Genomic DNA, 15,363 nt, shown 5'->3' on the forward strand with positions numbered 1-15,363 from the left:
AGAACTTCAGTCAGTACAGCGTGGATCCAGCCACACGGTACCCAAACATCAGCCTCCACCAAGTGAGACCCAACCAGGTGGGTTGACATGCAGCATTTTACAACCTCTGCTCCTTTAATCTGTTCAGTTACTGTTACCTGAGAGTCCGGTTATAACCTTATTAGTGCCGCTAAAGCAAGTATTGAGGACTGTTCACATCAAGTCCACGACCAATAATGTCTCATATTACTTACTCGCTTAATGTACATTAAGTAAAAACATGCACTTATATTGACTTTCAAAAACAAACTGGATTTATGTTTGAAGTACACATTGTTCATGAACTGCAACTTTAGTTTTAATTTCCGGGGGTGTGTAAACTCATCAGCATGCCAGTGTTGGTGTGACGAGGAGGAGGAGGGCGGGGCCGGGCTGTGAGTGTGCATAGCTGGCCCCCAATCGGGCTAATCAGCCGAGGGGAGGGACAAGGCAGAGCCGGATGTGGCAGCTGCGTATGGCTCTCTCTCTCCCGAACTGCCGCATCTGGCTGCATTTATCCCTCTCCCCGGCTGATTAGCCCGATTAGCCCTCATCACAGCTGGTTTTTGCCAGCTGATTAGCGCCACCAACACTTGATTGATAGTTGTCATAGGTTATGCTTTTTTTTTTTTTTTTTTTTTTTTTTTGGGGGGGGGGGGATTTTTCCCCTTTTTCTCCCAATTTGGAATGCCCAATGCGCTCTAAGTCCTCGTGGTCGCATAGTGATTCGCCTCAGTCCAGGTGGCGGAGGACGAATCCCAGTTGCTTCCGCGTCTGAGACAGTCAACCCGTGCATCTTATCACGTGGTTTGTTGAGCGCGTTGCCACGGAGACATAGCACGTGTGGAGGCTTCTCGCCATCCACCGCGGCAACCACGCTCAATTCACCATGCGCCCCACCGAGAACAAACCACATTATAGCGACCACGGGGAGGTTACACCATGTGACTCTACCCTCCCTAGCAACTGGGCCAATTTGGTTGCTTAGGAGACCTGGCTGGAGTCACTCGGCACGCCCTGGGATTCGAACTAGCGAACTAGCGAACTCCAGGGGTGGTAGCCAGCGTATTTTACCACTGAGCTACCCAGGCCCCCGCTTAAGTTATGCTTTTAATTTTTTTTGCATTCATTATTAATCTAACTTTTTAGTATCAACATTTAAGTTAAATTTAGGTAAAAATGTACCTACTAGACAATTCTAGCCATAGTGTCAGTGTCATAGCCGATGGTGTTATATTTAAATAAAATTGTTTAACAGCATAATTCACTTTTTATATATATATATATATATAATTTTTTTTTTTTTTTTAAGCATGAAATTCACAAAATGTGGTCACTCATTTTAATTTCAAATATTTAAATAAATAAATAACCTCTTCGATTCATTTCTTTCCACTGTCGCACAATGTTGCCTCCAAACAATATACCTAAAATTATTATATGAAATTATTATATTTTTTTTAATTGAGTTTTTTATATTTGAAATGAGGTCCATTTTTATGCAAGAAAAGTAAAAAAAAAAATGTTTATCTCAATGCGTGCAATTTTGAGGATTATACCAGACCACTAACCCCAAAGCATCCTTCAGTCAGATGCAAATGCTGAGCATCCACGTACAGGACACGTGACGCAAATCTCGTCATCAGCAGCGTGCTCGAGCACTGAATGCGTGCAGCTCGATTTTTCTAACCACACATCTTTGAACGCACAGAATGCTCATGCGCCTGGAATAATTTGCACGAATTAGTGGATCCATAAGGTGACATTTGAACCGTTGCTGTCACGAGGAGACTAGAAGATGTAATCGCCGGTAAATAACAGGAGATGAAGTTAAAACAACAATAGTCCTGCGCGCACCGTCAAATGGAGTATACTATAGGCTCGCGTTCAACTGTACGCAGACACTGAGCATTCACGTCAAAATCAAAGTTTACTTTGGGCTTAAGTATTAAACTTTTGTACGTGACTCATCATACACCGTTTGTGCTACAGACGTGAATAATACTTTAAATCGTGCGGCATATGAAACTTTGTGGAACATACAAATTGATTGGGAAAAAAAAAATCCCATAGAGTTACAGGGACCAGATCTAGAGACTTGAGGGTGGACACACTTCATGTGGATTATTAAAAAAACCAAACATCTAGCAACATCCAAAAGCACCCTAGCAATCCCCTGAACGCCCTAATAACACACATAGCAATGCATTAAAACCCACTTAAAACACCTTTGCTGCCTGTTAATCATCCACTGTAGCATTGCGGCAGCAACTTTTGCACAATGCAAATGTCTAGATGAATCTTGCATGGAAGCTCTGTTTCTTTGATCTTAATGGAGGCCCATGTTTGGCTTTCTTATGCAAGTTATGTGAGTGCTAAAACCAATTTGATGATCCAATCTTACCACAGGTGCAACATCTGATAGACACTGGAGAGACCAAGGATTTGCGCATTGATATGGAGAATGTGGTCAACTCTTCAACTCCTAAACTCACAAGAAATGGTGGGTAGACTTACTATCACGTCAGTATTGTGCACTAATTGTGATACATTTATATTCTCTTTTATACGTGTGATGGTCTCAACGTAAACTCGTATAACTTGACTTATTTTCATCCTAGAACTTCTACTTGAGAAGCTTTTGCAAGGTAACTTTGAATCCGAATGCATGATGCTTTGATTTACAAACTGGAAAGAGTGACTTTGACATGGACTGGGATGTTTTTTTTTTCCAGTGCTTTAGAGTTAAACGCTGTATGCACTAACATTGACGAATGGAAAACAAAAGGGACCGTCTTAACTGTTTCCGACACTGTCGATGTCTTGAATGTTCCATTACCCCTCGAAAGGGAATGAAATGCACCTTGAAAGATTTTCAGACCCTGGTCTGGTGACGTTACTAACACTGATGCGAGCACTGGTTGGTTCCATTACTAAATGCTTGTATTCTTTCTTCAGCGGCGCCGGTTGACTTTGCTTTCCTCCCCTCAGAGTCCATCGTGCGCTCCAGTAAGCTGCTGAACTGGTGTCAGAGACAGACGGAGGGCTGCAGAGGTGTCAGCGTGTCTGATCTCACCACGTCCTGGAAGAGCGGTCTGGCCCTGTGTGCGCTCATCCACCGATACAGGCCAGACCTCATGTGAGTGCAGTATGCCACATGCTGATCCTAACAAAAACCCTGTGTTATTATGCTGCTATATTTAAAGATGCCGGGATGGAGGACAAACACTGCCACAGAGCATCAGAGATTCAGTTCATGCAGGAATAACACAACTGCAATCTGAGAGGAGATTGAAGTGTTATGCCCTTGCGGTGGAAGCCAAAGTTCAAGAGAAAATATTTAAACATTGAGTATTGAAAAGTTAGCACGCAAGAAGATCCACACTGTTTGTTTTCTTTAGCGATGATTGGCATCGGCCGATTAACAGAAGCGTTAACTTTTCCCCCGATTTTGCCGAAAAGCCTCCTGTTTTATAGACCGTTTAATGCAGGCGTTGATTTAAAGAGGTGTTGATTTTGTTTTGGTGGTTGTGATGGTGGGGGACACGTTTCTCTCACGAGGAGGTCACCCCACAATACATGAAACGTAACTGGTTTAACGGCAGTTTCTATTGTGACAACTTGCCCCAAATACTATGCCCTGCCACTATAGGTCATGGTGTGTTCAGTGAAATGACTTGCCATGAAAAGTCTTGCCAAGACTTTAAAGTATGTGACTATACAGCAATTGACTGTAAAAAATCAACTTGCCTCAAGAAATATTCCCTGGAGTAAAAAGTGTAACAACTAGCCCCGGTCTCCCCTATATAAGAAGTATTGTGTGGATGGTAAGCGATAATATCATTGCTCATGTTGTAAGAATGTTTATTCAGGTGGAGCAGTTGATTTGTCTTCAGCTCGTTGTGTTTAATGGACTGTTCATGGCTTTGTTTGTTTGGTGGTGTTTACGTGGCGTACTCATCATCACACTGTAACAGCAGTGCATCTGGGGCAGTTGCTCTTATGCAGTGGGGCAGAAGGGTAGGATCTCATGTCATATCTATTCTTACATTGGCATTTGGTTCACAGAGCAGCTGAACAGCCCCATTAGCATGATCATAATTCTCCATTAGAGTCAATGCTGAGTGACTTGTAAAAGCTTCTGCTCATGAGCTGTTTGTTCCCAATGCGCTCCAAGTCCTCGTGGTGGCGTAGTGACTTGCCTCAATCCGGGTGGCCTCCGCGTCTGAGTCCACGCATCTTATCACGTGGCTTGTTGAGCGTGTTACCGTGGAAATGTAGGGTGTGTGGAGGCTTCACACTATTCTCCGCGGCATCCATGCACAACTCACCACGTGCCCCACCGAGAGCGAGAACCACATTATAGCGACCACGAGGAGGTTACCCCATGTGACTCTACCCTCCCTAGCAACCGGGCCAATTTGGTTGCTTAGGAGACCTGGCTGGAGTCACTCAGCACACCCTGGATTCGAAATCTTGACTCCAGCGGTGATAGTCAGAGTCAATACTCGCTGAGATACCCAGACCCCCGTAAATGACATTTTTAACTTGAATCACTTTGTGTTTAAAAATAATTTGTGTTTTCATAAAGTCTGGTTCTGGGACAAGGCTAAAACAACTTTGACTTTCATTCAACCAAATATTAAGCTGCACTATGTAAGAGTTTTTTGGTTAAAAATGAACAAATTACCATTATTGATTTAAGTACATAAGCAACCAGTGTTCAAAACAATGTCTTTACCTCGATTCACTACGGTTAGCCTATAAAGATAATTTGTATTTTGAGCTGTCAGCTCAGATTTGGCGTGAAATCGCTGGCTTGTGTCGTTCCTCTTTGTATCATGACGTCATGTCTGTAAACACAGGAAAGAAGTACCGCCTGTCACGTGTTCCGGCTGGAGAAACTACGTTCAGTTCAGTCACACAGTTCAGGACAGCAGCGCTGCAGTCTGGAGGGATGTTTATCTGTTATCCGTTTGGTGAAGTTGTTTACCTGCTATAATGCTGGATACAGTATGTTGTCTGGTAGGGGTCATGCTTTTATGAATCGAACATTACTCGTGTGTATACCGATCACGATCCGTTGTCAGAGGAAGTTACTGTGCATGTTTACTAATACGTATGACTTCTAAAATTGACTTCTTGTACGTATTATTTTCATGTTTAATAAAGTGTATTTTATCCCCATTATTGCTCGTTTTATTTTTTTAGTTTACAGTGTTATTAGGCATACAGTTTCACTTGCTTTATCAACTGCCGTGTTCATTTTTTCAGTTTTTTGTTTTAGTCTTTTGACAAATGACCTTTAAAATTAGTCAATATTTCATCATGTTATATTCATTAATTTTAGTCAATTTTGCTGTGACAAAAATGACAATTTTAGTCAACGAAAATGTTATCTTTTAGTTGATGTGCAATGGACAAAAAGTGTCAAACTGTAACAGACCAAACTTTTAATCAAATATTTAGAAAATTATAAACATTTTCTAATGTAAACATGTATCAAACATATGCATATACATACTGTCCTTGTTGTGAAAAACCTGAGCTCCTGAAATAATAATTAATAGAAGTGTTTGCTACTTTTTTAGAAGTTAGCGTATTGCTTAAGTACTGCTTAAGAGATGTAATAATTGTCCGTAAAAGGATATTACATTGTGTCGTGTGTTTCTTATGGAAACAGTGTACAAGTTCCTCAGTGTAAATTACGATTATTCTGACTAGTGCGTCATTTATTTCAAGTTCACCTGTTCATTCGTTTCGTTGTGCAGATGTAAGTTGTTCCATATGTTTTGAATATATTGATTAAACTCGTATGAATGAGGTATTTACCCCGTTTTAAAGCGGTTCATTTTGCGTGCATCTCAAGCTGAGAAAAGCTCAACACACTGGATTAATGGATTAAATGAATCCGTCTAATATCTTCTATATACAGATTCTCATATCTTGCACTGTAAATATCTTGTAGTATCATTTTTATCTCATATTTTCGTCAGCAAAATGTTTTAATAAAATAATAATCTTCATGATGCGCCTCTTTCGTCTCATCTTCGTTATCGTTGACTAAATCAGAAACCCTTTCGTCAACAAACGTTTACATCATTGATTTAATTGATTAATAATGTAAAAATAATGAAGTCTTACATTGAACTCGAATCCACAGTATCATGAGTTTCACCTCTTAAAGGAACAGTTCACCCAAAAATGTAAAAGTGCTGATAATTTACTCACCCTCAGGCCATCCGAGATGTAAATGACCTTCTGTCTTCATCAGAACAGGATTTAACATTTTTTAGCTTCATCCAATGCAAGTGAATGGACACCAATTTTTGACGGTCCAAAAAGCACACAAAAGTAATCCACACGACCCCCCCCCCCCGCTCAAGTAATGTCTTCTGAAGTGAACTGATAGGTTTGTGTGAAAAACGAATCGCTAATTTATTTTTAAAACATTTTTTATTCCCTTTTCTCCCAATTTGGCATGCCCAATTCCCACTACTTAGTAGGTCCTCGTGGTGGCGCAGTTACTCGCCTCAATCCGGGTGGTGGAGGACAAGTCTCAGTTGCCTCCGCTTCTGAGACCGTCAATCCGTGCATCTTATCACGTGACTCATTGTGCATGACACCGCAGAGACTCACAGCATGTGGAGGCTCATGCTACTCTCCACGATCCACACACAACTTACCACACGCCCCATTGAGAGAGAGAACCACTAATCACGACCACGAGGAGGTTACCCATGTGACTCTACCCTCCCTAGCAACCGGGTCAATTTGGTTGCTTAGGAGACCTGGCTGGAGTCACTCAGCACACCCTGGATTCAAACTCGCGACTCCAGGGGTGATAGTCAGCGTCAATATTCGCTGAACTACCCAGGCCCCGGCGAATTCATAATTGAAACTTTATTAGCTTAAAAAAAATCACTTCCTGTAAACACTGAATGCCTCACATCGCTGTTGTTTGACGTCATCACGTTAAGTTCTGCTCTGTTTACCACAGATGAACGTACTTCACGCGAGAGTTAGGTCAAATCAAACAGCTACAGCGAGCTGGTGGAAGCGCCGATTTAAAGTTAAAAACGTTTTAATTAGCTATTCGTTTTTCACACAAACCTATCGACGTATTTCAGAAGACATTACTTGATCGGCGGGAGTCGTGTGGATTACTTATGTGCTTTTTGGATCATCAAAAATTGGTGTCCATTCACTTGCATTGGATGAAGCTAAAAACCTAGGATACTTTCCTAAAAATCTCAAATCCTGTTCTGATGAAGAAATAAGGTCATATACATCTTGGATGGCCTGAGCGTGAGTAAATTATCAGCACTTTTACATTTTTGGGTGAACTATTCCTTTAAATTGAAAAGTATAATACAATACAAACATTAATAGTCGATAAAACACTTGAATAATGATATTAATGATTTTAAAATATACAGGTGCATCTCAATAAATTAGAATGTCGTGGAAAAGTTCATTTATTTCAGTAATTCAACTCAAATTGTGAAACTCGTGTATTAAATCAATTCAATGCACACAGACTGAAGTAGTTTAAGTCTTTGGTTCTTTTAATTGTGATGATTTTGGCTCACATTTAACAAAAACCCACCAATTCACTATCTCAAAAAATTAGAATATGGTGACATGCTAATCAGCTAATCAACTCAAAACACCTGCAAAGGTTTCCTGAGCCTTCAAAATGGTCTCTCAGTTTGGTTCACTAGGCTACACAAACATGGGGAAGACTGCTGATCTGACAGTTGTCCAGAAGACAATCATTGACACCCTTCACAAGGAGGGTAAGCCACAAACATTCATTGCCAAAGAAGCTGGCTGTTCACAGAGTGCTGTATCCAAGCATGTTAACAGAAAGTTGAGTGGAAGGAAAAAGTGTGGAAGAAAAAGATGCACAACCAACAGAGAGAACCGCAGCCTTATGAGGATTGTCAATCAAAATCGATTCAAGAATTTGGGTGAACTTCACAAGGAATGGACTGAGGCTGGAGTCAAGGCATCAACCACACACAGACGTGTCAAGGAATTTGGCTACAGTTGTCGTATTCCTCTTGTTAAGCCACTCCTGAACCACAGACAACGTCAGAGGCGTCTTACCTGGGCTAAGGAGAAGAAGAACTGGACTGTTGCCCAGTGTTCCAAAGTCCTCTTTTCAGATGAGAGCAAGTTTTGTATTTCATTTGGAAACCAAGGTCCTAGAGTCTGGAGGAAGGGTGGAGAAGCTCATAGCCCAAGTTGCTTGAAGTCCAGTGTTAAGTTTCCACAGTCTGTGATGATTTGGGGTGCAATGTCATCTGCTGGTGTTGGTCCATTGTGTTTTTTGAAAACCAAAGTCACTGCACCCGTTTACCAAGAAATTTTGGAGCACTTCATGCTTCCTTCTGCTGACCAGCTTTTTAAAGATGCTGATTTCATTTTCCAGCAGGATTTGGCACCTGCCCACACTGCCAAAAGCACCAAAAGTTGGTTAAATGACCATGGTGTTGGTGTGCTTGACTGGCCAGCAAACTCACCAGACCTGAACCCCATAGAGAATCTATGGGGTATTGTCAAGAGGAAAATGAGAAACAAGAGACCAAAAAATGCAGATGAGCTGAAGGCCACTGTCAAAGAAACCTGGGCTTCCATACCACCTCAGCAGTGCCACAAACTGATCACCTCCATGCCACGCCGAATTGAGGCAGTAATTAAAGCAAAAGGAGCCCCTACCAAGTACTGAGTACATATACAGTAAATGAACATACTTTCCAGAAGGCTAACAATTCACTAAAAATGTTTTTTTTTATTGGTCTTATGATGTATTCTAATTTTTTGAGATAGTGAATTGGTGGGTTTTTGTTAAATGTGAGCCAAAATCATCACAATTAAAAGAACCAAAGACTTAAACTACTTCAGTCTGTGTGCACTGAATTTATTTAATACACGAGTTTCACAATTTGAGTTGAATTTCTGAAATAAATGAACTTTTCCACGACATTCTAATTTATTGAGATGCACCTGTACTTGTAACTGGTGGTGATTCAGGAGAGTCCCTTGTACTCTACGTAAAAGCACTTTGAGTGTGGTGTCAGAAAAGTGTACAATTCATTCATTCAGAATATGTAAATAAGAGTTATCTTCGTCAAAGCAAATAATATTTAATTTTTTAATTTTTAACCGTATAACATAATTATATCAACGTGAAAATAGCACGTTATGGCTCTGAATTTCTCCCAGTCATGATCACTCACAGGCGATGTCCAGGTAACCTAAAATCATGACAGCAGTGGTGTCCAAACACGACAGATGTAAAGTGTTCTTCTGCAAATTGCTTGCAGTTTTACATTTCAACCACAGATGTCGCTAGAGAGCGCACAGTTACGTAGTGCAGCTTTAATAAAAAAGTGCCTGATGAAATGCCCACATAAATTTGGCAGACACGTTTATAAATGAAAATGAACGTGATCTTGGTGTTGCATTTTCAGTTGAGCTACAGTAACACGTGTGCTTGGGTCATTGTTATTCATTATACCCACTATAGCATTTGCTGATTAACATGATTTTACTTTATATTGAAACATTTCTCTCCGGTGTTGTAATGTGTTAAAGTGACTTTGACTCTCTGGATGAGAAGGATGTGGAGAAGAACAACCAGTTGGCATTTGACATGGCTGAAAAAGAGTTTGGGATTTCTCCCATCATGACCGGGAAGGAGATGTCTGTTGTGGTGGAGCCTGACAAGCTCTCGATGGTGATGTACCTCAGCCAGTTCTACGAGATGTTTAAGGACACTGTGCCACCTGGTGGTGAGTTAAAGCACTGCACTGATGCAAGAGACAATTATAAGACTATAAAAGGCTGTCTTAGGACAGTCCCAACTGCCTTGCATGATAATAATGATCTATGGTAGTTTATCATTCATAACACCTAACCCTGTTCTAGAAAATCACAACCTGAGTCCTGAGGAGAAGGCGGCATTGTTTGCCAGCACTAAATCACCCATCTCGTTTCTCAGTAAACTGGGTCAAAGCATCGCCATCTCCCGCAAACGAAACCCAAAGGTAGTCAACCGCAGTTCTTTTCTATACTGCTAGATTATTTGGTTCTTGTGGACTAAATGCTCAACTCTACCTCTAAATCAATTATAGGACAAAAAAGAAAAGGAACTGGATGGATTAGGGAAAAGACGGAAGACCAGCCAGGCAGGACAGTCGGAGGATGTAAGGCTGAATCTTGGACCAATGCAATACAAAATATCGGTTTGTGTTGACACACTTGCTTAAACGCTTCACTTCTGTTCTCCAAAACTGCAGGAGGATCTGCTGAGGGTTCATCTAGACGACAGGCCTTCTATAGCGACAGCCCTGACAGAACGTAAAATCAACTCTGCTGCAGCAGCTAACAACAATAACAAAGTGAAATCGATGGCCACACAGCTGCTAGCGAAGTTCGAAGAGAACGCTCCAGCACAGTCTACTGGACTTAAGAGACAGGTGGGCTGGAGTTTGAGTGTGTGTGTGTGTGTGTGCACTGTAAAAAATGAATTATTATGGGGGTTTTTGAGTCACAGAAATTCAAAATGTAAATTACATATATAAAAACTACTTTTCTATATAAAAACACGTTAGACCAACAATAGTACCCCAAATGTTGTCCCAACTACTCAGAGTTGTCAAACAGTGTTGCTGATGTGTGAGTTCCCAGCATGCATTGCAACATGAATAAATTACGTGGTTAGTGTTTTAGGCTTGTTCATTGCTGTTTGCTGACTTTGTTTTTGTTGTTGTTGTTTTTGGCAGTGTTGGCACTGTTAGTTAATAGTTGTGTGGTGATGTTAGGAGCTCATCTTTTAACTTAATAAGGTTTGATGATTGTCACCATTATTGAGGTTTGTGTGTTAAGGATTGAGGTCTATAGTGTGTCTACATCAAACAATTGTTCATACCACCTTGCCTCACAAGACATACCTCTCTCTTCAGAGGCAAAGATTGCTGGTGACTTCAAATTAAAGTACGTTAAATGGCGACAAAATGAAAGTTCTCACATTGTGAGCTGTCATTTGGCTGAACTAGAAATTAGTAGTTCTCTCAACAAGAATCTTTGCATTTAGTGAACAAACAAATTCACATTGACTAAAAGCAATGTTACTGAGGACAGTTATTCAAACGTTGTTGAGAGAACCCAAAAATCTTACTGCATCATGTTGCATTGAATTTAAGTTTGTGTGCGTGTGTGCGCGTGTGTGTGCGCGTGCGTGCAGTTATTGCCTGAAATGTTCTTTTTTTTTTTTTTTCCTTTTCTTGAATTATCAAGTGCAGATTTGGTGACCACTGTGGAAACCTTCAATGAGAAAGTTTGAATTGCAGTTGTGTATTATTCTTTAAAGTGATAATGGAATTAAAGGTTCTTTCTCAAAATATTTTGCTTCTTCCATAAAATGGACAACACTGAAATTTGATGGCAGGCCAAGCCGTAACAGCAGGTTTTGTAGTCGAGTAGGCTTGAGGAATGCAAGAATATTGTTTCTTGAAAGACAAGGAACTGTAGGTCAGTCTAAATGTTGAAATATACTCTACGCATATGTTAACGCAGATATGAACGCTTGGCAGCAGCATGGTCTGGTTGAACATGCTTAACATGCGTTCTTGCGTTATTATGCCGGTAACTAACCTTACTACTCAACGCGGTGATAGTTTCCTTTAAACGTCTGTGCCATTAAACTATATGGGTCATTATACGATATGGGTTTGTAGAGAGCAGGATGATCGAAATAAATGCTGATAAACACAATACAATTTAACAACAGCAAATCAGATGTACACTAATTTTCTAAAGTGAAACAAACACTTATTTTTATGCAATATTTACTCAAATTTGCAATCCCTTGAAAAGAACAAACCTTGAAAACAAAGTGTTGACTATCCATTGAAAAATCTACTGGTAGACTTCTGTTCATTGGCCAATCAAACACTGTTATTGGCTGATTAATCACTACTCACTACTTGAAAGAAACTACACAAATAAAGGAGGATCTTAAAGTCGGCATGAAATTCACCCTATCTATTTTCTAAATGCATGTTATTGATCCTATTGTGAACGATTCATCCATGCATGTGTTTTATTTTTAATACAGTACATTTTAATCTATAACCAAAATGTAATAACTCGATCTTCTGGTGAAACGACAGACTTCTCCAATCATTTAGTCTGCTTAAACCCCGCCCCTTTCTTATAAATACCACAACCTTGCGTAGAGTTGAATGAAGCATCAGTCGCATGTTGGTGAAGATGGCAAGGTGTATCTTTATCTGTTTTCCTTCAAAACTGTCATTCCTTAACCCAAACTTCCTTGGTTACGGGTCAGCTGGTTTGAATTTACATTTTGAATGAGGAGGAATAACGGCGAATTCGCGGCTGTGTTCGAGACATTTCACGGCTGAATTGCTGAGGTGATCACTAACGAATACAACGCTTCGGATGATGTATTGGAGTTTATTTATATTTTTGAATTCAGTTATCTTGGGATGCACAGCACAAGTAAGTGTTTTCTTTTATATTTAGTGTATTGTGCTTCAAAACGTTAAAATATGGTTATCTTTTACTCACTCGTTTTTCAACTGCTACAGCCTCTTTATCAGCAAAGACTGCCATGTGCTCGTGCGTTTATGTTGTCAGTTTGATCATAAATGTGTTCAGATCGCTGCTCAAATTCACCGATATCCGGCTTGGACTTGAGCAGCACGGTTGTGTGTGTCCGCTAAAAAAATCTGCCTCTGTTCCGCTCTGCAACGCTTATAGTTTCACAATCCACGCACAACTCACCACGTGCCCCAATAAGAGCGAGAACCACATTATAGCGACCACGAGGAGGTTACCCCATGTGACTCTACCCTCCCTAGCAACTGGGCCAATTTGGTTGCTTAGGAGACCTGGCTGAAGTCACTCAGCACACCCTGGATTCAAACTCACGACTCCAGGTCACATCAGGCAATCATCTTTAATTTTTCTACTTCAAGGACAATGGAAAGTGACAACATGAGTAATATTTGATTCATTTAAGCATGGCAACCTACAGTATATAAGCTTAAACAACCCTACAACATATCCAAGCATTATAGCAGGTAAACAACTTCACCAAACAGTTAAAAATCCATTAGGAGAGTGATTTCACTCCTTTGTTGTTCTGACTCCTGAAACAGCGACTGGACTGACTGAACAGCAGTCGCACTTGCTTCCCTCATCTCGCGCCACAGCCGGACCTTCTTTCTGAGGTTACGGACATGACGTAAACGCGCAAGGACAAATGACGTATGCCTGTGCCAAATCTGACCCGACAGCTCAAAATAAAAATCATTTTTGTAGACTTACTGTAGTGAATCCCGATCCCAATACCTGAACTCCCAGTATCAGCCGATCCGCGTGTTGTTTTTTCTCAATAAGTGTATCAGGAAGACTCCAGAAGAGTGTTTGTTTGCAGTCTATTCACAGTAGTTTAATTCACTTCTCATTCAACATCTGGTGTAATGCTCCTCCGGTGCCGTTCTCAGCGCTTGTTATAAGCGACCCGCTTGAGCATATACACAAATTCCATCGCAGATGTAAAGCGCTCGCATATCGCACACTCTGAGAGCTAAATACAGCAGCGCATCATGAGCCAATACGTGTACGTGTTTGTGTGTGTGTGTGTCAACTGAGCGGCGCATGTTCAGTAAAGCACGCTGTGCCTACATACTGTATATGTGTTTAATAAACAGACTTTTGCGATTCGCAAAGCTATCGCGTGTATTCAGGAGTCTTCAAATAAAATGCACGAGACATATGGACTACTTTAATGCTGCTTTAAAGGTTGTTTTATGTCATTCTTTGAGCTTGATGATAACGACAATGACAATCACATGGTATCAGATTTGGATCGGACTCGTCAGACCGATACGGGTAAAAACATCAGTATCGGAGCTGATACCGATCCAGGTATCGGATCGGTGCATCACAAATTGTAACTAAAAAAATCGTACATAATGCAGCTTTAAAGATGACTGTTTATTTGCTCATTTCAGCTTCCGTGCACTGTTTGACTAACTGTCTGAATTCCTCATATGTAAGCAAAATATACCCACCTTTATCAGAATCGAAACTACTATTCACAAGCTCTCGATTAATCAAATCATACTGGGAAATCTGTATGCCCAGACCTACTTGTGACCAGGCCCAGACAAAATCTGTGCATGCAGAACTCGACATCTGCATTCCCCACCCCTTGCATATTTGTTTATTTATTATTTTGGCCATTTTCATGATGCTTTCAGCCACCAATAAGAGTGTAGTGCTCTCAGGTGCACTTAATACATTTTCCGATGACTAAATCTTTTCCTCGGGCCATCGCAGCTACTCTCGGTATTTACTAGAACTGCACAGCATGCTGGAAGTGTGCCTGTTATGGTCTGGTTTTTAACATATACATTAGTACATCTATAGTTTCATGCATGCATGTTTTTTCTGCCTCGGCAAATTCATTGTTTTCTCTTGCTACTGTAAGTTTTATTCATGTATGGCATATTACAGGTATTTTCTCTGAAACGTCTGTTTCATTTAGTTCTTTCAGTTTCTCTGTGCATGTCTCTCCTGATTTATCACTTCTGTTCTTTTCCATTTCTCTTCCCTCACTCATGAACATTCATTGTGGCTCATATTTGGCTTTGGGAATTCCTCGCATGTCATTGGTCATACGGCCTCAGGGAGATTCCATGCCCAACCTGGGGCTCCTCCTGACCCCGTCTTTGGCCCCTCTCTCTCTGAAAGAGTCTGTGCGTCTGGCCCCGGTCCCGGCGTGGAGGAAGGTAAAGAGTGTAGTACGTTCCCCCCCGTCCACACCCTTAGACCCACTCAGATCATCCTGTCTCATCAGTGTTTGTCATTGTCTTTTTGTCTTGATAAATGGGATCTTAACTGAGACATGTGTCCTTTCTTTTTTTAATCTTAAGCTATTTAAGAAGCTATTTCTTGTCTAGCGTAGAGTTGACCAAGTACAGTCCGTTCAGTGGGTCTCATTCATGAACCACGAGCAAATGAAAGTTGTTTGTAAAACCATTAGCGCACAAATTGTCGTACTGAACTGATCCTTTTCTAAGGCCCGCCTTAAAAAGTGTTACTGACCAATCCTGTATGCTGCTATTCAACACTGGAATTACTAGTCAGTTAATATATTTCCCCATTAAACTGTTCATTTTCACACATCTACGTTTGGCTTTATATTTTTACAAAGGCTGCTCTTACATTACTGTCATATTAATGTAACATATTTTACAAATATTATTAAAAAAGAGAATATCTGGAGCAGATACAAAGTTTAAT

General features: G+C 40.7%; 1 protein-coding gene across 2 annotated transcripts in view; it reads left to right on the plus strand.

Moving 5' to 3' along the window:
* mical3a (microtubule associated monooxygenase, calponin and LIM domain containing 3a) overlaps positions 1-15,363 on the plus strand; it is a 128,903-nt gene that overhangs the window by 41,335 nt on the left and 72,205 nt on the right. Inside the window, exons 10-18 of one of the 2 annotated variants that reach the window (XM_051656756.1) lie at positions 1-77; positions 2,428-2,521; positions 2,640-2,666; positions 3,010-3,157; positions 9,622-9,818; positions 9,955-10,073; positions 10,161-10,232; positions 10,326-10,505; positions 14,748-14,849. The exon at positions 1-77 is cut by the window's left edge and continues 50 nt beyond it. In XM_051656756.1, coding sequence (XP_051512716.1) covers positions 1-77; positions 2,428-2,521; positions 2,640-2,666; positions 3,010-3,157; positions 9,622-9,818; positions 9,955-10,073; positions 10,161-10,232; positions 10,326-10,505; positions 14,748-14,849 — 1,016 coding nt within the window. The remainder of the gene's footprint in view (positions 78-2,427; positions 2,522-2,639; positions 2,667-3,009; positions 3,158-9,621; positions 9,819-9,954; positions 10,074-10,160; positions 10,233-10,325; positions 10,506-14,747; positions 14,850-15,363) is intronic. The other variant, XM_051656755.1, reaches the window with a different exon arrangement.

Source organism: Myxocyprinus asiaticus, chromosome 26 (assembly GCF_019703515.2).
Source record: "Myxocyprinus asiaticus isolate MX2 ecotype Aquarium Trade chromosome 26, UBuf_Myxa_2, whole genome shotgun sequence".
Classification (NCBI taxonomy): Eukaryota; Metazoa; Chordata; class Actinopteri; order Cypriniformes; family Catostomidae; genus Myxocyprinus; species Myxocyprinus asiaticus.